Here is a 23,682-nt window from a genome sequence, read left to right as displayed (position 1 = left end):
CTCAGTCTTTCAGTCACTACTGTCATGATTCATGCTATTACATTTTAGGCAACAATTACATAACCATACAAAAAACAATGCGTTTGAAACTTGTGCAAAGAGTATATATAAATTCATGAGAAAGTTAAAGCCGCTCAGAGGGTCATCTGGTCCGACACCGACCCCTCACGGCGTTTTAAGGTTTAAAAAATGACAGCAAAGAAATGTTGCTGTAAGTCATGAAGAGACAACAGCGTCAGTTTTGATCTGTTCCATAACCAGTAAAAAGCTCCTGACTGGGGTTTTAAACAATAAAATACACGCTGAGGTTTATACAAAGGTAAAGGAAACAAATTAAACACATTTCATTATTAAACAGGTGCCTTGTGTATTTATAATATAGTTTTTGCATGTTCAAAGGCACGTTTTATGACTTGAAAAGTATTATAATTTATTTTTATTTCTGGCAGTCTTTGTCTTCCTACATTTGCAGCGTTCTTACTTTTAAACTTAAACAAACGGCAACATGAGATAAATACACATGAAAATCTTTGAATATAACCTCTTTCATGACCATCTTTGTCTATATCGCACAGACAGAACGTCACACACATCCTTCATATTAAGGATTCATAGGGTGATAAAGAAGATAACTTTTTTAACAAAACCACGTTTATATCACGCCTAGTACAGTTACTTAGCATGTTGCATGCTGATCAAAATAAAACATAAAACATGTTTATGCATTTAAATAAAAGTTATATCCAAACAAAATACAGTTTCAGAATACTGACATAAAATATAAATATCATTAACTTTGAAAAAATAAAAATAAAACATCTCTAAGCATGTTCAAATAATTTTAGATAAATATATATAAGATCTAAGATAAGATACATGCAATAAGACATCAACTCCCATGATCTCTCTCCGGCCCATGATGTGATTACACAGTGAGCTCTTTCAACAGAAATAAGAATTAAAATATATAAATTTGTATTTTTTTTAGAAAGTTTTTGTCCCTCCCTCTCCTCCACAGAGCTGCGGTTCTCCACCTTTCCACCAGATGCCCTCAGACTTTCCCTGATGCCACCTCTCTTCAGTCCTTCTGTTACCTGCTCTACTCGGCTCACCTGCTCCTCCTTGCAGCACCGTCTAATTTTATTGTCAATGCCAGATTGCTGAGTAACTTAATCGAGTGCATCTTGGTCTTGGCTCGTCAGCCTCTTTATCTGGAGACTATTCTCAACCTGTATCTGCATGACCCTTTCCCCGTTTTCAGACTCTGGACTCCTGCCTGCTCTTTATTGGATCATTTTGTCTGTGGTGGATTGCTTTCTTGTTTCATCCCTCCATGCTTCATCATCCATTAAGCCTTTTCTACCTTTATTGTGTTAGTTTAAGACCTTAAACTGCATCCGGCTCTGCCTCAGGCATCTGCATTCGGGTCCTTCCACTGCTGTCCTCCTCTTCCGGTTGAACACTCACATCGTTGTCTTTTTTTATCATCCAAATCTTAATTGACTTCAAAAACATGAATTAACAGTGACAAACAAGAGACTCTTTCCAGCGTCTTAACAGTGCATGTGTTATTAGGCCCGTGGTGAATACTATACATGAACATTTACTGAGTTATGGTACAACAGTTTCATCCATGTCTGCTGTCATCTGATGCTGATTTATATTTTTGGGGAACAATGGCAGACACATTTTCATCCCTCAGTAGGATCAATCAACAAAATGCACTTTTTAAATAAAGAGTTTATTTTAAAAGAGAAGACTATTAAATAATTTGTAGGCATCATTTCAGAAACTCAAAGTGTAATATGAGCCCACAAATCGGATTTTATTTTGTGCAAATCTCTGTATAAACCTGCAGAAAACTCCAACTTTGAAACATCTGATTCTCACTTGCAGCCAAAGAAAGTCAAACAGAAACAATGACTGGATCTGTTCCAGGAACTAGGCCCAGGAACCAGGTCCAACCTCAGGACCTGATGCCACAACAAAGGCGTGTCATCCCTTAGTCCACCTCTTTAAGCCTCTTAGTGCCTGCAGGCGGCCTGAAGGGCTGCAGTTGCCTCTGACCGGACCATGATTTAATCCTTTAGTGGAAAGGTTCTTTGGCTTTCTCAGGTTTGTCACCCTGCCAGCACACAGGTACAGCGAGGAGGCCGGACCAAAAAACTTGGCATGGATGAGCTTTTGTTACCGAGCGGCGAGGAGGAGGCGCGATCCGACCAGAGCTCATATGCTCCGGCAGACGCAGGGAAGACGATGGGGGACCGGGTGAAGGCTTGCTTCCACCTGCCGAATGGGGACCTGAGGAGGAAAGTGAGGGATTTCTGTAAGAGGAATGGGCTGCTCACACTATCAGTCGTTGCCGTGCTTACTGGATGCACGCTGGGCTTCACGCTGAGGGGGACTCAGTTGTCCACACAGGTAGGCCTGACTCACCTGTCAGCCACGGATGTTTTCAAGTAGCCACCAGCTTGATCCTGTACTGTAAATCTGTCCAGATACACCTGCCAGGACTTAAGATTTCTGCTCCTATGTTAGTACTGTCTTTAAATGTTCCAGCGTCACCTTGTGTGATTTTAAACACTTGAACGCACAAAGTTTAGATATTTTAATATAAAGCATTCACATCAGGACATTGGTTTATTTGATGATACCATCCTTCAGCTCTCCTACTCAGCTCTCCTACTCAGCTCTTAAGTAGACAGTTTGTGTGTTCTACAACAGTTAACTTTAAATAAACCGATGATACTTTCATTGTAAAACATCTAATTTCTATACTTTCCTTAAATTTCCCTCAATGCTTTATTTAAGTTATTCCTTCCACACTGAGATTCCTTTTCTTTAAGAACCTCACAAAAATGAGCCATGTAGATTCTTTCCTCTAGATGTCTGGTTCATATTTTCCTTTAACTGATCTATAGTGGCTCGCCTGTTGAGATGTAAAATGTAAAATCTGATGAACACAGAGGATGTCTGTAACATAATGAAGTGGAGACTAATCCAACACAAGGCATTGTGTAATGATTCAGCAAAAACAAACACCTTCATGAACTTTGTTGCCCCTCCCCCGTAGAGCAGCATGCATCCTCAAACTCTGAGGCTTCATTTCTAGGACCCTTATTGTTTGTGATGGTACCTCCTGGTGCAATGAATCGCCATGGACTGCATTTTTAGTGTCTTACCCAAACACTAACTTTAACCGTCCCAACAGCACAAGGGTCCCAAAGATGCTTCCCAGAATTGCTGTCCTGAAACTGCAGCCTCTGAAGACACATCATGCTGCTCCCATGACTCACAAGCTTAAGAGCTAGCTAACAGTTCTAGGAAGTATTTGTGAGTATTTGTGTTCTCACTTTAGGGGATTTTGGTAAATTTGAACTAGAAACAGGTTTTACAAACCCCTCCCTTGCTCGTTGTAAGAACTTTAACTTTTACTCCTCTGTCAGGAATCAGGACTCAAACACAAATCAATGAGCATGGTTGACACTTGTGTGGCCTTCTGTATTTTTTACAAAGAAGTAGCACAGGAGGAAAAATTTGAAACCGGGTAAACTTATGATACACAAATTCCTTTGTAAATGATAACATCACAGCCCAGTTCGCACATGTGTTACATTCTAGGTCAACTAGCTGTGCACAAGTAGGAGGACAATGCCTTGTTAATGGGTTTCAAGTGTGCGTTCAACTTGTCTTCTTGTTAGTTTGGACTCTGTTGAAGAACACCTTTATATGCAGGTATGTGGTGTTCTTCAGTGGTGTTTCATTACAAAGTTACATCGCTGAATACTGGCCTGGCATGCATAATGCTGCGGTTACCTGATCTGTGTGTATGCAGGCTGTTCTCATATGAAACGCTGTGTCTTTTTAAAATGCAAAGGAAAGACTGTTTGTTTTTAATGGGCTGGTCACGTCTTAAGAAGCTCTGTAGTGGGAACATAAAAGCTGTTACCAACCTACAGAAATGAGGACTGTACTCCCTATCCATTAAACACAGCTCTGAGGGCCACAGTGATAGAGGTTGACCACCAACAAAGTTGAGGTTCAACAAAGAGCAGCATTTTTTGTAGTCTAGTGTTGTTGATTGTGTGTTAAATTATCACTGTAAACCAAATATACAAGCTGGTACAAAAACGACCTTTTAGGTCACTTAAAAGCCAACATATTCCTTCATGCGGTATCTTTCTTCACTTTAACGTGCACATATAATTTCACTGTTGTAATCATGTAGTTACTTTTACTCTAAACCATGATCCATTTGTGAAGGTTACCAACAGTATCATTCGATACAGATGTCCAAAGGCATGTTGTCTGCCAGCAGTACAGGAGTCTGTGTGGAAACACTCTTTTTGGGTCATGATGAAGGGAAGAAAGAATCAGCTTATGATAACACCTGGAGTGGAAGACATATTGACAGAGATTTATCACCTTCCCTGCTACTTTATTGAACCATACAGCAACATTATCTTCATCATCATCATCATGGTGAACAAAGTGGAAAACTGAACAGCTAAAGATCCAGATATTTCCTTGATTAGGTTTCAAAGCTAATTAAACAATTTGGTAAAGGTTTGTAGCTGAAACAGTTTTCAGGTTACAGCTAACATCTCAGTTTAGGGGTTGAACTTTTGTGTTTTATCTCTCTCCTCGTTGTGATGCTAAATCTAATATTTAAAGTTATATTGGCTAATGTTGATGTTAGATTACACAATCTGCGGAAGTGTTATAAACTGCAATTCATTGAGCATCTGGCTGCAGAAACACCGGAAACCACATAGACACCAACTCAAAAAAGACGATCTTTACAGCATTAATAAACATGTTTACAGCCTGGTTAAAAAAAAGGTTTGGGTCAATGTAACTAATTTCTCTATTGGTACACACTGTACTGGCAGGTTAATTTTTTTCTAACGTGATGGTTCAGAATATATTAAGATTACGAGCTTTGCCCAAATAAGGACATGACTGACTTGACTGACAGGCGGGAATACATAGCTGTTGGCTAGGAGGCTCAAACTCAACCTCTTTACCTCACACTAAGTTTGGTTATTATTACCAATATGGCCCCCGCCGACAATTGGCTTCAAAACAGCGCTCAGGAACAGATGGGTGACGTCACGGACACTACGTTGACAGAGCTCTTTAAACATTTCCTCTGTCTCACAGTTTCATCTCGCAGCACTAAAGTCATTATTCCTCTTTTTTACGTCTCCATTTTCTTTGCTGACGCTTGGGACTTTTGCTCTGTGCTGTCGTTGGTCATCATCATCACACCACTTAAAGGCAGAGAGAAAATCAAACATGCTGGACTTCCTGTCAGTAGGTTGTGAGGCATCCCGGATATGACGTTGGTCGTCATGTACTGTGACCCACCACACAGGTTGAAACGATTGATTTTCAGGGCCATGGACCAACAAGTCCAGACACCCTCATTGGGCTATAACCAAGCTTCAAATGTGTCAAAGTCTGACCTCACAATAACAATTCTGCTAAGAATCTTGAATATTTCAGCCAGTCTCCTGACTCAGCTACTAATATTGCTTTGTCTCTGCAAGTGAACAACAGTTACGAACAACAACAGTGATAAATCTGTCACATAGTTAAGGTCAGTGGCAGCTTCCTTTAGATGAAGATCTCCTGTATACTATCTCAATTTTCACATTTCTGACAAATCTCCTACTCAACAACAAACTGAGAGCAGTTTTAAGTTAAGTTCATTCTAAAATGTAAATCAATTGGTCATATTTGTGTTTAAGAGTTGTTCACTTCAAATGATTTACCAAAACAAAGAATCTTCCTGTGACACTACATCCCATAACTTCTACCACGGCTTAGATATGCATAAGAATGCTTAAAGCTATTAACGAGAAACCTTGACTCCAGAGATGTTTTCCAATAAAATTTCAGCTGAGCGAGACAAAATGATGATCTGTTTCAGCTTCTAAAAGAAGTCTAGATTGTTTGTTTAAATAAGGAAATTCTGAATCAGCAGCAAGGAGTTTTATGTGCTGTTAACTAAGCCCATCTGTATTTATAAAGCAGCTTTTATAGATTCAAGCATGCAGCATAAATGGCTTCACAAAATAACAGAGAGACAGAAAATAACAGCAATAGGCAAAATAATAAAATACTAAAACAATAGTAATAATACAAAGTACTGAGAAGAAAATCACTACAATAAAAATAAATTAAAATAAGATCAGATAAATACCAGGAAACAAAATAAAATAGAGATAAATAAATAAATAAACACATGAAATTAAATAAAAAATAAATAGAAACATAAAAATATCATATTATAGAATAAAATAAAATACAATAATGTTAAAACAATTGTAATAAAAGTGCTTATGGTTACAATGCAGTCCAGGGCTAAAAAGAAATTACTCAAATTTAAGAGCTAGATTCAAAAGGAAGGTCTTTTTATCTATTTGGTTTGTTTTAAAAAAAACACCCAGTTCAAGGTTAAAGCCCCTTTGTGGAGTTTTTTTCTGGTTACGATACAGACTTTTAACAGCCATGCCTTCATATGATCAACAACAAGACTGACCATCAACAACAAGTGGTGGTTACAGGGTTTGAAAAATCCTGTAACCACTATGAGGGCGGAGGGGTCAGCAGGGCACGTCCAGACATTTCTAATTGGGGCACTGACTCTCCTTTTAGGTCTCTACATACACACTCCTGCGTACACTCTGGTGGCTGTAACTGAGCTCTGTTCTAACACATGGCTTCTATCTGTTAACATGGACCTCAGTGATAACACTATGATGTTCTTTGAATAAGAAACACAAACGTAAACATAAGGTTTGTATGGAGTGTAAATTTTCCCATCAGACCATCCTCCCAGGGTGTCACTTGCCTTTAAATTGACCCACTAATTCTGTGCATGTAGTAGGAACACGCTGTTCTTGTAGAAAACATCGTCAGTGAGCATGACTAACACAGAGGGAGACTGCAGCCAGGCTAAATCCACCATCATTAATCCCTCCACTCAATTATTGGCTGTCAGCCTCTTACAGAGTTTCTTCTGGTTGGGTGGAGCCAATTGTGTCTGCTCTGCTGACTGTGAGATTAGTTCAAATTAAATGATAACACACAGGGAGGTAAGTAAAGACGCTGATCTCAGGCCCTCTGTGGTTATTCTGGGATCACCTCTGAACTGAAAAAGTCAACTTATTTAAACGTGGACACTTTTAGAACAGACCTAAATAAACCAAAAGAGGACTTAGGACCGGGAAATAAGGAATGGCTGAGTTAGACCCTAGGTGATACGTTAGTTTGAGGAAGTAGAACAAATTAAATGATACATTTATCTGTTTAAAGACTAAAGACTTGCTCTTTCAAATATCCCATATTATCACATTATTTGTTTGTGTGTGTGCACAATTTAACATTTGTAATATCATAGTGATGTTATTTCTAAAAGCTGTTCAGTAGAAACATTGATTTTGAATGAAGGAGTTAGTCATGTGTCGATGTTAACACTGACTACACTGGAAATACCTCCAAATTGGACATATATTCATGTACATAGTTGCTTTAAATCTCTGCTTATATCAATGTAGGGTTATTATATCAAGCTTTTTAGTGTTTGGATCAAAATCCAAAACCTGGATGGCAGGTGAGCTGAATGTGTCTTGTTACATTAAAATCAAACCTCCAAAATAAACAGAACCTACTTTACAGAGTGTTTTGTCTGTGAGCTAAAAATAGAGAAGCTTGTCTCTGAACTGTCTTTCCAAGAAGAATTGATCCTTGCTGCTCTCAGCAGACTTGATTCATCAGTCTGAATATAGACAGGACAGAAACATGGAGGTCAAGAGGAACACAGAGAGACCTGGCTTTGTTTCATAAGCTCTGAAATACGCAAAGATTACCTACATTAGCTGTTGAGTTTCAGACACTGATTGAAAGGAGGGTCTCGCAGAAAGACCTGAGAGTCTGACACAGTCCTTTAATTTTACTCTACATCTCTAAATATTGATTGTTTATAAAACTCTTTGAATGCATCTTACTTCACCCATTAACTTCCGACCTACCAGACCTCTGACCTTAAATCCAGAGGGATGATACAGGTAATCTGTTTGTCTCTCTGTGCCCTTCTTCATAACCAGCGACACATCCTGTCACTTCACTTCCTATTGACCCTTCGCAGGAACTTTATCCAAGTTGTTTTTATTCACCCGTTCACGAATTGTCTTTGTTCAAGTGAATGAGAGTTAAACTGTTCAGATGCATTGTGCTGCGATTGGGCATATATGCCCCTGGTGGATCTACTTTTTCAAATCAGCATGTTTATGAAACCCAAGCGATGTGAAAATACACTCCTGCAGTCAGGTCCATAATTCAAAATGATGAAACATGTTCTCACGTTTTCCTTAAAACAACCATGCGCGATTATTTTTGAAACCTCCCTCTTTCTTTTCCCCTCAGGCAAAAATCTACTTCTCTTTCCCTGGAGAGCTGCTGATGAGGATGCTGAAGATGCTCATCCTTCCTCTCATCACGTCCAGGTATGTCCATGTCTTTAAATCTACACACAGTACAGGACGTGATCAGAGACACACTGAAGATCCAGGGACAAATCACAGAAGGACAGCTGAGGAAAACAGACACCACTGAAGTTTTTGTCATTCCTTCAGTCAGGATCTGTGCTGACTCACATATTCATCATGTAGTTCATATTTTACTCTGCATTAGTTGCACAATGATATCCTTTGTCCTCTGCTCAATTCTGTTAAACCCAAACTAATGCAGAGCTTTGAACTCTTTCACTGAATAAATCTGATCAAGGGAGTTCATCCTGTCAGGCTGCAGCAGCCATGAACATATCTGTTTATGGTGCGTTCAAAGATATCTGGACGTTTGAAGAAAGAGTGTAAGCTGCAGAGTGAAAGACTGATGACATCTGTAAAGTTTACAGAGTGGAGATGTTTGTTAAAAATTAGCTTTTAAAGAGGAGTCTTTGGATACCTTAAAGATGCTGCCCAGGTGCATAAAAGGAAACGTTGTATCTTGTATTCATAAAAGTCATTTATTGATTGTTAGTTGTTTGATCTTTAAAATGTTAGTCACTGAGTCTTGGCTGAAGGTCTTATCCTCACGTCATTCGTCTATTCTGATAGGAGCGACGGTTTGGCCTTGTGGTTAAGTTGCACACCCCATGTACAGGGGCGATATTCTTCAAGCTTGCAGCCCGGGTTAAATTCCAACCTGCGTCTCCTCACTTTGCAGACAGTAGTCCACACAACACAAGACAAAACAATACACCACACACAAACCTGCACAAGATCCACACATTGTCCACATAGATCACAGTGGTTACAGATTGTTCAAGAAACTAACAGCCAACAGAAGAAAGGACAGTTTATATCTGTTGGAAGACTTAACCTGGGAAGACTGAACCTTCTCCCTGAAGGCAGCATCTGAAACTCCTTATGGAAAGGATTCTTGGGGTCCATAACTATGGCCTTTGCCTTGGAGATGGCTCTCACTTTACAAAAGTGACAACGGTCATTAAAAGAGGCACCAGTGATCTTGCAGCACTGCCTGAGGATTTTTAAAAGCTTATTCTTGTTTTTAATACTGAGGCTGCCAAACCAGGAGATCATAGAAAAAATTAAAACAGACTCAATAAATGCAGAATATAGGGACATTCTGCTGATTCCCATCCTCTCTCTATCAGAGTTCGGTGTATAGTGTGGAAAACTCCTGCAGCTGTTCCAGATGTATCTGTGTTTCCTTGGTCCAACGCATCATATGACGTACACAGTTTCCCAGCAGAGATGGAGCTCGTTAAGGCAGGCGCTGTTTCCACACTGAAAAGGCGTCATCCTCACTATCACCTGACAAACATAGCGTCTCAATGTTGAGGTCTGTTTGAGCTGTCAGTCTACAGGACCCTCCTTCTGCTCTGTCACGGCACTCACTCCACTTCCCAGCATGCACCTGTAGGCTCTGATGGGAGGGTTTTAGATATCATCTCATAACTCCTCAATTTCTGCATGAAAATATAACTGTGATCAGGGCGGAGCCTTGACAAAAACAACAATCTTTTGCTGCAAGAAACATTTCGGACCATTACACCAAGAGCGTTCAGACTGAACTCCAGATTATTTTAGTTTCTAGTGTGAGTCTTCACTCGTCTGAGAAACTACATATCTTTGAACAGAGAAGATAGCATTAAAGTATGAGGGAACTAGATGTTATAGCATTAAACTGTTTTAGAGCTGTTTGCTGCAATGCATCCTGGGAATTGTAGGCACTGCAGGTATGGGTCCATGAAAAAAGGAAGTCTGCTTTCTGTCAGTATAACCGCATTGAGGGATTTGTTTCTTTAGTTGAGTTCCTCTGCTTCTCCCATCGACCCTGACTGGACAGTCAGCTAAAATTAATAAAAATCCCTTTAAAATCTGAAGGCAGAGTTAAAAAAGGATATAACTCTATGAAGTACGGTGATATGTAAGAGTACAATGTTGTTATGTGTTGTAGCTCAAAGCGTCACAGAGTTAATTAAAAAGATGCATGTTCTCTGCTCTTCGTGCAGTTTAATGTCAGGTCTGTCGTCGATGGAGTCCAAGGCGTGCTGTCGGATGGGCGTCCTGACTGTCACATATTACCTGTGGACCACTTTCATTGCCGTCATAGTTGGCATCGTGCTCGTCATCATCATCAAACCTGGCGTGGGGACAGATATGGACAGCAACCGGCTGGGAGGCGGGCCAGTCATGACCTCTGCCGACGCCCTGCTGGACCTCATCAGGTGAGATGGGGGGCGGGTTCCGGATGGTGTGGACTGTTGAGTGACAGCTGCTAGTTTAAATATAATCTTATCCATGTGCTGCCTTCATATGAAGCCTGTGAGTCTGTGTTGGAGTGCTCACATATTCTGAGGAAACAAATCAGCACAAAAAACATCAAAATTGATCAATTGATTGTCAGTGTTTATCGTCATCTCAACAGCAAACACAGATGTCTTTTAAAATGTGTTTTTCAACAGAAGGGAAATTGTCAGGATATCTGCTGGCCCCAATTAGTTAGTCCTACAGGGTCTGTGGTGAGAGCTTCAGAGGATCAGCAGACCTCTCCCGGTCTTTGACAGTGTGTGCAGCTGCTTTTAATGTGAGACTGAGAGGAAGTGAGTTCAGTTTGTCAATAAGCTGTTGATCATTTAAGTCAATTATAAACCACAAACTGTTGATCAATCTGCAGCCAGGCAGACATTCTCTCCTTTAAAGACGTCTCATAAAGACCTCAGACTCCCTGAAGAATCATCTTCATCAGTTTCTTACATTTTATTGACTAAAAGTAAGATTATCAGCTCCTCTGACTAACAGTTGGATCAACAAATCTTAGAAAATACGCCGACACACTCTCTCTCTATCTCACACACACATGAATCCAATTAGAGCGGGGCCGATCAGTGTATTTTTAGTAATCCCGTGGGGGATGAGTGACAGATTAACCGAGTCAGCGTCGGAGAGGAGCAGTGATCTCTGCTGTGGCACGTTGGCAGAGCGTGCTCACGAGCCGCTCCACCGCATCATCATCATCTCATTGACCTCCGACCCCAGAGAAGGTCGACTGATCTGAATGACTGCCGCTCTTCTGCTGTGTTTACCCCCGTGCCCCCTCTCAAATGATCTTACCACAGTTTCATGTTAGGCTGAAAAAAAAGGTAGATCAGGAGCTGCTAAAGTTACTGAAAGAAAAAAACCCACAAATAAAGATGGAGTTATGGTTGTCATTTTCTTGTGTGGCTACAGCCCCCCGCAACCCCAAATGGGATAAAAGATAGCAGATGAAGGGAAAGGGGGTCTTTTGGAGTCTTTTTTTGGAATCTAGAGTAATGTTGAGAGAAAGAAAGAAGTAAAGTCTTCTTGCATTTCAGAAGCTATAAGAGCATTTCAAAATGTTCCTACCTTACTTTACCTCTCCTCAAGGAAAACACAGAACGTTTCAGTTAAGTCCAGGGAGAAGAGTCCATTCAGCTGCTGGTCTGGGTTTGTTTTATTGATAGATCAGTTTGGGGGGTTTGGTACCATGGTGTTAAACTTATAAAGCTCTGTAATGCATTCTAGTTATTACATCTGTGCTTCGTGTTTAAGGGAAAAACAACCTCATGTCTATCTTTGTTTGTCCTCAGGAACATGGTCCCCTCCAACCTTATTGAGGCCACCTTTCAGCAGGTAACACAGAAAACAGGACTCACTTGGAATCAGATCAAGATTTATCACCTTTAAACCCTCTAACTTAACCTGGTTGTGTTCCTTCAGTACAAAACGGACCTGATTCCTATCCTCAAAGTCCCGGCCAGAACCATACAGCCAAACTTTGTCTACGTCTTCCCTGACGACAACCACCCTAAAGGCCGGACGGTGTACTTGGAGCTAACGCCCCCGCCAGAGATCCTGTACAAGACGAGCCCAGGGACCAGCCAGCAGATGAATGTGCTCGGCATTGTCATCTTCTCCGCCACCATGGGTGAGCATGACTTTATGTATCAATAGTTTAATGTCCCAATAATAAGAGATTTTATGAACACATGAGGCAGACTATATTTGGTGGTCTATAATATCATCTGTGTCACAGAGGTAGGGTGGCTCTGTCTTCCACACACTTACCTCCAGACACACCTGGCCTGGATCTGCACTTTTCTCTTGTTTAGTTTGGTTTAGGCTTTGTACATCAGTAACTCTGATACCCCTTGATTATGTTGTAATATGTTCTCTACACTTCACTTTATAATTATGTTTTATGTTAACTGTAATCTGTGATCTGTAATCTGATTTGTAGGCTTGTTGCTGGGCAGGATGGGAGAGCGAGGAGCTCCTCTTGTCAACGTCTGTCAGTGCATCAATGAGTGCGTCATGAAGATCATTAATGCTGCTGTCTGGTGAGGAGAACACCAGATTACACAGTACTAAAAATACACACACCTTTTCTTTTCTGCATGGTTACTTTGGGGGAAGCATTGTTGCCTCACAGCAATAAGGTTCCTGGTTCAAATCTCTGGCCTGTGGATTTTGTAGGTTCTCCCTGTGCATGCATGATGTCCTCCGCCTTCCTTCCACAGTCCATTGACATGCCTCTGAAGTTCATTGGTGTGGTGTGACTGGTGGTTAATGTTTGTGTGTTTGGTTGTTTGTCTTTGTATGTTAGCTCTGTGATTGACTGGCGATATGTTGGGGTGTAACCCTGCCTCTTCTATGACGTGAAGGGATGACAGATAATGGATTGATGGATAGTTTGGGGCAGATCTGAACAATCTGATGGAGACAGAGGCTGTTTTCGAAACCGCCCATTATACTAGCAGTACGTACTGATTTGGCCAAAATTCAGTATGTAGTAAGTAGTATGTGAACAAGAGCAAAATCAGCAGTATGCCAAAACTCCCCGGATGTCTACTGATTCAGGAACATTTTGCAGTATGCATCAGAGAAGTCAGCCTCGCGTACTGTTTCCCATAATGCACAGCACTCGTTCCACTTTTTTTTTTCTCTTCTTTTTTTGACGGTGGGAACTCAGTTTTTGTGTGCTGTGAAAATTATTAAATTCCATATAAACTACTTCTTAACTTTTTAAATCTTAAGTGATGCTAAAGAAGCAGTTTCTCCATCAGCTTGGCCGTTGTTTACTTCTGCTTTCCGAAACTGTAAATTCAGTGACGTCTGGCCCAGTGTACTGCAACACAGATCAAACAGAACAGTCAGACTGCATACCAAATCCAAACACAGTATGTAGTAGGAAGTACCTACTGCCAGGTACATTAGTAGGTAGTATGTAGCAGGCTGTTTCAAAAACAGCCAGACTCTTTAAGGAACAGTTCTTGGTTCAGGTTGCATGCTTGCCTCGTTTAATCTGGTTCGTTTGGTCTGGTCTGCAAGTCATTAATCAGATTCTCATGCAGACGATACAACTGGACTGTCTTCAAGGGAGCTCTAGTGAGGTCTATTTGAGGTTTGAAAGCCAATAATTCGAATGCAGGGTAGAAGATTTTAGCAATATTAAATTATTGGATCTGCTGTTTAGCCAGTCCGTTCACTGTCAACTGCCTGGTTACAAGTGAAACATCGGAAAAAAACAAAACTCCTGCTTGAATGCTGAAGTTCAGGATGCCTTTTTCTCACCACCAAGTTCTACATGTTTGTCTGTGTTTCTGAGAGAAGAGCTCAAGAAGCTTTTTATTATAGTAAATATGACAAAAATTATTTCCTTGTGAGCTCATAAGAGTAAACAAATACTGCATAAACTACAGAAGTGAAAGCACATTACCTGTATAATGATCACTAATGATCAACCAAACATCATCTGGTCTTTGTATAGATATATAGATTCTTGTTGTATTGCTGTAACTTCAATTTGAAACATGAGCCCCACAATACTCGCCAGCATTAAGCCTGAGCATGTAGGCTGTGGTTTGTCGGTCTGTCTTTGTGCCACAATGTTCTCACTGGCTGTGATCTGTGGAGTTATCCTGCCTCTGGCTCACAGGAGGATTTTGTGGATCTGACCTGATGACCCATCAGGTGACCAGATGGTGAAAGTGTGCTGGCTGTGACATCACCATGTCCTCTTGCTGCAGCACCTGAGCAGATTAAAACAACATTGTTTTCTAAGTAACAGATACAGTGTTTTATCTGTTACTGAGGAAACGTCAGATCTGCAAATCTTCAGTTTTCAATCAGAACTCAGACCATTTATACCAGTTTAACCAAACATAATTCACAATCATAACATTAATATTTTATCACAGTAGCCTCACTGTTTCCCCAATGTTGTCTCTTCTAAGTTTCTAGATACTGTAAACTAGTTTCAGATTGTTGACTTACTGAGTCACTCACTACAAATTTTTGTTGAGCTGTGGTAGCTTTTATTTTGCTCAGATTTCCTGGTGATATAGTGATCTAAAATCCCCAGTTTATGACCCTCCCCCAGTTTACTCAAATTAAAGTCATGCAGTTTTTTTCTCTCTCTGTAGAGTCAGCACTTTGACACTAAGTCTCTATTTATTTGGATAGTCATTGTCCCCAAGTCATGGTCTCAGTTGTGACCACACTGAAGTTATAATAATCACACCAAAATAACAACCCTGACCTTACCTTTTATCAAAGCTGCAGTCAAGTTTCATGATCTCAAGAGGATGATGTTTAAATGGATCTTCAAGGCCAAAAGGTCCCCTTGAACATAGAAATATAAAAATGCAGTCAAATTTGTAGAACATATTTATCTGGGTTTCAGTGACACCATTTTCTGCCTGAAGCTCCGCCAGACTGACAAACTTTACATGTTAACTTCCAAAACTCTAAGAACAAGAGCTCATCAGTATGCTGTGTGGTTTCCCTCTCAGGTATTTTCCATTTGGGATCATCTTCCTGGTGGCGGGAAAAATACTGGACATGCAGGACCCGAGTACACTAGGGAAGAAGCTGGGCTGGTATGGCATCACCGTGCTCGCCGGCCTCTTCGTCCACGGGCTCATCCTCCTTCCTCTCTTCTACTTCATCCTCACCAGGAAGAACCCCTTCTCCTACATCCGTGGGTTGCTGCAGGCCATGGTGATAGCCCTGGCTACGTCCTCCAGGTCAGAGCCCACAGCAGTCCTGACTTAACCTGCTGATCTTGGAGTGTGTACAGGTTTTTAATGCCATGTTATCTGAATGCTCTCTTTTCAGCTCTGCAACACTTCCCATCACCATGAAGTGTTTGTTGGAAAACTGCCACGTCGACCGACAGATTGCTCGATTCGTCCTCCCTGTTGGGGCAACCATTAACATGGATGGCACAGCTCTGTATGAGGCAGTGGCGGCCATCTTTATTGCTCAGGTTAATGACTATGAGCTGGACTTCGGCCAGTTGGTCACAATAAGGTAAGCCAACAACATGTACTAACTCTCTTTGAAACTTGAAAGAGTTAGTCTGACACCTGTAGAGAATCTGTCCTAGACTAGAAGAAGAACAGTAGCTGTGGGGCGGATTTTGACAAAATGTACGACTTATTTTCTCTCATATGTTGAAAACATTTTCCCAATGATATGGTATCACATGTTAGTCCGCTTATCAAATATATACTGCTTTGTAAGACCTATAAGGACTCCTCGTTGGGTTACTCTTGGTTAACCTCCAACAATCTAACTTCCCTTTGTTCTTAAAACATCTGTGAAATGAGGTGGCAGCAGGTAAAATGTAGCCGTATGCTGACGATACAGTGATGTATGCAGGAAATTGTATCAAAAAGATCTCAATACTATATAACTATTGATATTCATATTGAAGTTTGGCTATACTTTAAATCAATCAATCAATCAATCTTTATTTGTATAGCGCCAAATCACAACAAACGTTATCTCAGGACACTTTTACAAACATAGGAGGTCTAGACCACTCTATGTCAAATTATGAACAGAGACCCAACTTCAAGACAGGGTAAGACTCAGTCTTACCCCACCTTAATCCATCATGAGCATTGCACATCGCAGTATTTAGCTAGTTACAGTGGTGAGGAAAACTTCCTTTTAACAGGCAGAAACCTCAGGCAGAACCAGACTCATGTTAGACCGCCATCATGCCTCGACTGAGTTGGGTCTGGAAAGACAGATAGAGGGGAGTAAGAGAGAGAGGTGATAGTGATGAGATGAGTAGTAGAAGCTGTTGCCGCTGAAGTCCAGTATGTCCATTGTAAAGTAGTATATATAATAATAAATATAATAGTAAATGTTAGGATGTAAAGGTTAAATGATCTCTCTAGCAGCATACAGACAACACAGCTTCCTCAATGCAAACCTAACTGTTTGAAACCTTGCTTATCCCTGTTATATTCTGAATTATGCAGAATATAAGCAATATGTAATTGTGTATTTAGTTAACAAAGATATGTGCTTTTCTTTGGATTGTTGATTGATGTTTGTTTGTTTTACATACCAGTATGTCAGTAGCGGTACAAAGAAAATGTGTTCAGTATTCAAGTCCAAGACAAATGCACCTACTCGGACAATACGGTCTCTGCATCCTGTTTAGGTTACAGAGTAGACAGTGATCAGAAAAAAAGGATATGATTAGCTTTCAGTGGGTTTTCAGACATAATGAATCTCTGATTCGTGTGTTTGTCCATCCTGCAGCATCACAGCTACGGCTGCTAGCATCGGTGCAGCGGGGATCCCTCAGGCTGGTCTGGTTACCATGGTGATCGTGCTTACATCTGTAGGGCTTCCACCAGACGACATCACACTCATCGTCGCCATCGATTGGATCCTGTAAGTACGCTTTATGCAGGTGGATCTTTAACGTTAACTCGTGCATGATATTAAAATGTTATAACGATGAATATGTAGCTAGTTGAGTCTCACAGTTTGTCTTCATCCCTTCTCTCTCTGCAGGGACCGCTTTAGGACCATGATCAATGTCCTTGGGGATGCTTTGGCGGCGGGAATCATCGCCCATCTCTGTCGGAAAGATTTCCCCCTCAGCGGATCAGGAAAGGTAAAATCACCCTCTGGTCTGATGTGATTATGTCTGCAAGTTTTGGTGTTTCCACCATCTGTCTCATAAAATGTAAAACAACTTAATTATTTATTTTGGAATTTAAAAAACAAAAGACGCTTAAAGAAGATATAAAAGCATGTGTGGTGGCTTGTCAGAAACCTGTAAATGGATTATATCAAAACCATTAGCATCCTGATTTTGTCCATACATTAAAAAACGTAACTTCCAAATGTTATTTTGTTTTTTGTTTCCTGGTGAAACATGTGCATCATGGCACCTCTTTAAAGTCTGTTAGGAAAACACCAACCTCTGTGTCACACTTGTAAGCTGTTACTTCATTCACAGCTGTCAGGTTGGATTAGATAACAGCAGAGTTGTCTCTCAGGTTGGACCAACAACCCGAGCAGATTAGCTCTGATCGCTTGTTGATCCCATGCTGATCCACTCTCTTTATGGTTCTTGTTTCCAGGCAGAATAGTCTGTCAATAACCAGCTGAGAGAAACCGGATCATGTGCAACCCCATTTCTAAATAAGTTGGATCACTGTGTTAAATGTTGAGTAAAAAAAACTGCTGTTGATGATTTGTACTTCATTTAAAGCCTATTTGAATAGAAAATAGAGCAAAGACAACATGTAAGATGTTGAAACAGAAAAAAATATATGCTCATTTTGAATTTGATGCAGCAACATGTTCCAAACAGTGACCCATGCTGTTGTAATACGTGCAGAATGTGGTTTGGCATTGTCTTGCTGAAATATGTAAGGTCTTCCCTGAAAAGAGCATTGTCTGGATGACAGTATATGTTTCTCCAAAACTTGTATATATTGTTCAGCATTAATGGAGTCCTCACAGATGTGTAAGCTACCCATGCCCCAGACACTTATGATCCCCATACCATCAGGGATGCTGGCTTTGAACTCTGAGCTGGTAACAAGCCCGGTGGTTCCTCTCCTCTTTAGAGCGGGGGACACAGCATCCATGATTTCCATAAGAATATCAGATTTGGATTCATCAGACCACAGGACAGTTTTCCACTTCCCCTCAGTCCAGCTCAGGTCTAGATAAGTCTTGGATGTTTCTGTATTGTGTCTATATATGCCTCCCTCTTTGCATGTCACAGTTTTACCTTCATTTCTGGATGCAGTGATGAGCTGTGTCCACAGACAATGGTTTTTGAAGTGATTTTGAGCCCATGCAGTGATTTCCACTAGAGAATCCTGTCTGTTTTAAATGCAGTGCTGCCTGAGGGCCTGAAGATAACATTCATCCAGTAGTGTTGTAGTCCTTGTGCCTTTTGTACAGAGATGTCTCCAGATTCTCTGAATCTTTTAATGATATCATGTACTGTAGATGATGAAATCCACTAATTCTTTGTCATTTTACTCTGAGGAACATTATTCGGAAAATGTTGAACTATTTGCCCACACAGTCTCTCCCAGAGTGGTGAACCAATTCCCATCTTTCCTTCTGAGAGACTCAACCTCTCTGGAGTATCCTTTTATACCCAGTCATGTTACTGACCTGCTGATCATTAACCTCACTAGTTGGGAGATGTTCCTCCAGGTGTACAACTTTTTCACTGTTTTGTTGTCCCCATCCCAACCTTTTTTTGAAGCATGTTCCAACATTTGATATATTGTCTTTGCTCTAGTTTCTATAAAACATAGGGTTTAAATTATTTACAAACCATCAACATCTGTGTTTTTTTTCAATATCTATCACAGCATCACAACTTTTTGGGATGCTGTGTTAAAGCTAAGCTGGAGTTAGTAAGTCTTTAGCCTAACTTACTGCATGGCAGCACAGAGTAAAACCTTGCCTCTATCCATCCAAAGTTTAAAAACACACCTGCTAACACCTCTTAAATTTGCAGATAAACATGTTGTATCTTTAAAAATACATTGTCTAAAGCTAACATACATGTCCATATGTTTCCTCAGCAGCATGTACCATCCTATGGTACGCAGAATCCTCATGCTCATAACAACTCCCACAGCGTAGATGTGCCAATGACGGAGCTCCACACGCATAACCACAGCATGTACGACAACAGTCACGCACACACCGTCTACTACAACATCTGTCAGGTGTGATTGGACAGTCCTACGCAGCATGTCTCAGAACACCTCTGAGTCTGTGACAACCCTGGTCAGTGTTCACCGCACCACCTCAACCGGAGCATTCAGCAGAGATGGACTTTATGGTAATGAAACATGAATCTTCTTCAAGGAAACAGAAACTGTGCAGCAGCCACCACTAACTGTTTAAATTAGGTGACTCAGGTTTGACTGGGAGACGGACTAACCTCTGTTCAGCTGAAGCTTACAACAGCAACCATTCTTTAAAAATAAGGGAAGTTTTAGTGACTTTATATCTTGCTGGCATCGAGAGGTTTTCCAGGAATGCCTGTTTGGATGGAGGCTCATTGGTGACCTGGACCACTCTGGGATGGACAGTGTGTTTCATCAGACCTGAGTATCTGTTGGGATTATCCAGGAGGAGCTACCTGACTGGGCCACGTGGACTGTCTGGACCGCTACACCTAGAAGTGACAGGAGAATTAGATGGATGGTTTTGTAGACACTCCGCCAATTGCCACAGTTGGCCGGACATTTGATTGACTGTACACAGATGGGATGTTCCTGATCCTGTATCTGGGCGCTGAGGTGGATCAGTACCAGGGGAGTTTAACACAGCTTTTCACCCTCTCGTCATCTTCACTCAGATAAAGCCTGAACAAGTCCGCCAAATCCGGATTGTTTTCCCCAGGCAAGCTTAATAGGCCCCGTTGGATCCCATTGGATGGAACATAAAACACATGTTCACTTCAAAGTGAAGCTGATGAGCTAAGATTCCTGAATATTTGGATCCTTTGGACTTTTCATTGAATGTTTTGGGGGATTTTTCTTTGATCTACCACAGGGACTGTCTTCTTTTTGAGCCACGTCTCTGTCCATTGTTCACAACAGGTTTTTTCTCTCAGGTGTTTAACAAGCCCTTGAGTAAGCTGTATTTTATTGGCTGGTGCTCAATGCCGCCCCTGCTCAGACTAGTTAAAGGGTCAAAGGGTAATCCGTCCGATACGACGACAGATAATTCCAAGTGCTCTTCATCTCACAGACTTTTACAGACCTTCTTTATTGTCTTGTTTGTATCTGACAGCATGCAGGCATGCGTTCTTCTTACTGGCTTCATGTGAAGTCCACGTGCATTATTTTATTCTTCTGTTGTTGTGCTGACTTGAATGTTGCAAAGTAAACTAAGTGCTGTAGGGATCATGGGCATTTCACTCAATGTATGTTGCAGCCAACATGAACAGATGCTGGTTTGGTTTCAGGTTTGTATGTCTCTCCTCAGTTTACTGAGAGTCTTAATAGAATCAGTTATGGATCTTTCTGGGGCCACAAACATTAAATCAGCCCTCCATTCCCTCCATTCAGCTGAATAGTTCACCCAAGTTTAATGATTTAAAATCAAAATCACACAAATATAAGAAACTTGCATACTTAATTTGTTTGGTAAGATGGAGTCCAGCAGGTGACGTGGTAAAGACACAAATAAGATTGTGCAAGTACAAAGACACTTTTAAAATACTCACTGTGTACTTAAATGGATACCGCACCTCTGTGCTCCTTCTGTTGTGAGATGCGAAGCCAAAACACAACCTCTACGGGTGCTGACATATTGCTCTAGTGAATCCGAGGCATGAGCAGCAGCGATCTGACTGGTGGAGCAGCAGTAATGACGTTCCACCCCTTCTTCTAACAAACCCACCTTTGCTAATCGCTCCCCCGTTTTTGCCAGGGTCAACAGAAAGAGGTGAAATCATAAACAATGAATTTGAAGTGCCGTCACTCCTTCTAGGATTGATTTGATATGACTTGTGTGATCAGGTTGTCCCTAGAATCCCCTTTGCTATTCAGAGTTAATAACTGTTGTCAAGCGTTTGACCAATCAGAATGAAGTATTTAATTTAAGAAGGGTTTTTATCTGACAATAACTCTGTGTGGACATCATACTTTACTGAGCCTTTATATATACATGGAAACATTTTAACAATAATTTTTTTAATACAGAAGTATGATTGACTTATTCAGGTGCAGTCCATCGATTAATGTGTGTACAGTTTGTATTTCACAACACTTGCTTGGCTCCAAAAACGTTGAGCTTTTAGGACTAACAGTGATGATTTTTAAGATTAATTTCACTGCAAAGTCAAACTCCAGTGTGTTAACAGGATAACTCTGACTCTTTGGAAATGGAGACAATATTGTACGGGAGGAAATTAACGAGCGTTGTCTTGATCTCTATTAGAAGGTCAGTGCATTTTACAAGTTTAAGAGAATGAGTTGCTGTTCCTCTCAGAGTCGTTCAGGTGAATTATCACAAAACCATCCAATAAGAACCAAGACATGATTCATACAGCACATAACTTCATCACTGTGGCAAAATAACAACCCTGATACCTTCACAACAGGTTTCTGCAGACTACTTAACAGGTTGCTTTCCATAAAGCATTTCACAAACTGAAACCTCAGAAGATAGTCAGGATCCACCAAAGGTTACCTTTCTAAGCTAACTTTATTCTCTCCGTTCTAACTCGTGTGGTGAAGTGCCCATTGAACTTCTCTGTGTTTTAGAAAGTGTTCGACTGTAGACCTGCCTTAATTTGACTTTTTGAACCTTTGTTGTTTTATAACTCACAAACCTCAATAAGAATCTGCCAACGCACACCCGTAACCAAAGGAAACTTTTTGTCAAACTGCATCATGTAAATACTTTTTTTAACAATATATTACTCATATGTTTTTGGAATAAAGTTCATGTTTATTTATATTTGAAATAAACACTATTAATGTACCTTATTATGTCTTTTGTACAGTCATCAGTGTGTTATTGAAGGAGTTGATTTTTGTACAGTTTAAAAATGTGTTTCTCAGAAAACAAAAAAGATCATATCTCAGAATATTACTGAACTGGTCCTTGAATAAATGCAAAATTGAAAACAAAACGAAACTTATGCAGCACTCATCAGGAAACTGTCACTACAGTGGTCGGTTATTTTTACTGCGCTGACAGAACCTGCAGTTATTAATCCAATAAAGCGAGTGTCAGGCCGCACGGGACTGAATCCCTGAGACGACACGCAGCCACAGGTGCCTCACCTGCTAATCCACCACAGATTAAAGTCACAATGAAGTCCAAATGAGTGAGGAGGGAACAACAGGGATTAACCGGGTTTAGTGAAGGGGTCTCTGAGCTTTGCATGGGGAGTTTGTATTCTCAAGGACATTTACTGAGTGTCAGCATCCAGAGTGGAGGCCAGTGATAATAAGAAACATTAAAACTGAGCCATGTTTACAAAAATACTCACTTTAAGTCATATCTATGAGGTATGAAGTCATTGCTATGTGATTAAAAAAATCATGTTTATGAGACAGAAAGTCAAAATAAGAGAAAAAGAGTCCTTATTTAAAGATAAAGAGTTATAGTTATTAGATAAAAAGTAATTATGGAATAAATAGTCTTATTTATCATTTAAAAAAGTCATGTTTATGAACTAATGAGTCAAATATTATGAGATAAAATGTCACACAGTTATCTAAAGTCAAAATTCCAGATACAAGTCATTATGACCAGATGAACAAAATCTAAATTATGAGTTTGTAAGTCATTTTTACGAAATTAGGCGTAATCCAATCACGGAAAAGAAATATTCGATCTTTAATCCTATAATTATGACTTTTTGTCCTATAATAATGATTTACTGTGTCATCATTTTTCCATTCTATCTCAAAGTATTGACTTTTTGTCTCATTACCTCGTCTTTATCTCATAACAATGACTAAACATGTCCCTTTTGAATTTCCCTTTTTAATAGAGGTACATGGGCTTCCTAATTCAGAGCAGGTCATCATGAATAAAAGGTGCTGGTCCAGATTCAGCAGATTACTCAGTCACACATTAAAGTCAGGTTAGATGATGTTCAGGAATCTACACATAGTTTTTTTGGTTCACACACTTTACTCTGATGATTGTATTTTATGCTTATCTATAGTCATTTGATAAATATATTGATCCAAAATAACAATGCATAAATAAGAGCACTGGGTTAGCCTCATGATTAAGTTGTGCACCTCATGTAGAGGCTGTAGTCAACAGGCAGGCCTTTTCCTGCATGTCACTCCTTCCTCTCTCT

General features: G+C 40.3%; 1 protein-coding gene across 1 annotated transcript; it reads left to right on the top strand.

Moving 5' to 3' along the window:
- The first annotated feature begins 1,919 nt into the window (after positions 1 to 1,919).
- LOC117825963 (excitatory amino acid transporter 5-like) lies at positions 1,920 to 22,335 on the top strand. Its single transcript, XM_034701981.1, has 11 exons — positions 1,920 to 2,421; positions 8,434 to 8,513; positions 10,547 to 10,762; positions 12,146 to 12,188; positions 12,276 to 12,483; positions 12,796 to 12,895; positions 15,350 to 15,583; positions 15,675 to 15,869; positions 17,118 to 17,252; positions 17,376 to 17,478; positions 19,424 to 22,335. Exons 1-11 carry the CDS (start codon positions 2,173 to 2,175, stop codon positions 19,574 to 19,576), a joined length of 1,716 nt encoding a protein of 571 aa, XP_034557872.1. The 5' UTR covers positions 1,920 to 2,172; the 3' UTR covers positions 19,577 to 22,335.
- Positions 22,336 to 23,682: the final 1,347 nt, after the last annotated feature.

The sequence above is a fragment of the Notolabrus celidotus genome, chromosome 2, assembly GCF_009762535.1.
Source record: "Notolabrus celidotus isolate fNotCel1 chromosome 2, fNotCel1.pri, whole genome shotgun sequence".
Taxonomy (NCBI): domain Eukaryota; kingdom Metazoa; phylum Chordata; class Actinopteri; order Labriformes; family Labridae; genus Notolabrus; species Notolabrus celidotus.
Note: the sequence above shows the minus strand (reverse complement) of the source record. Positions and strands in the feature narration are given on the sequence as shown.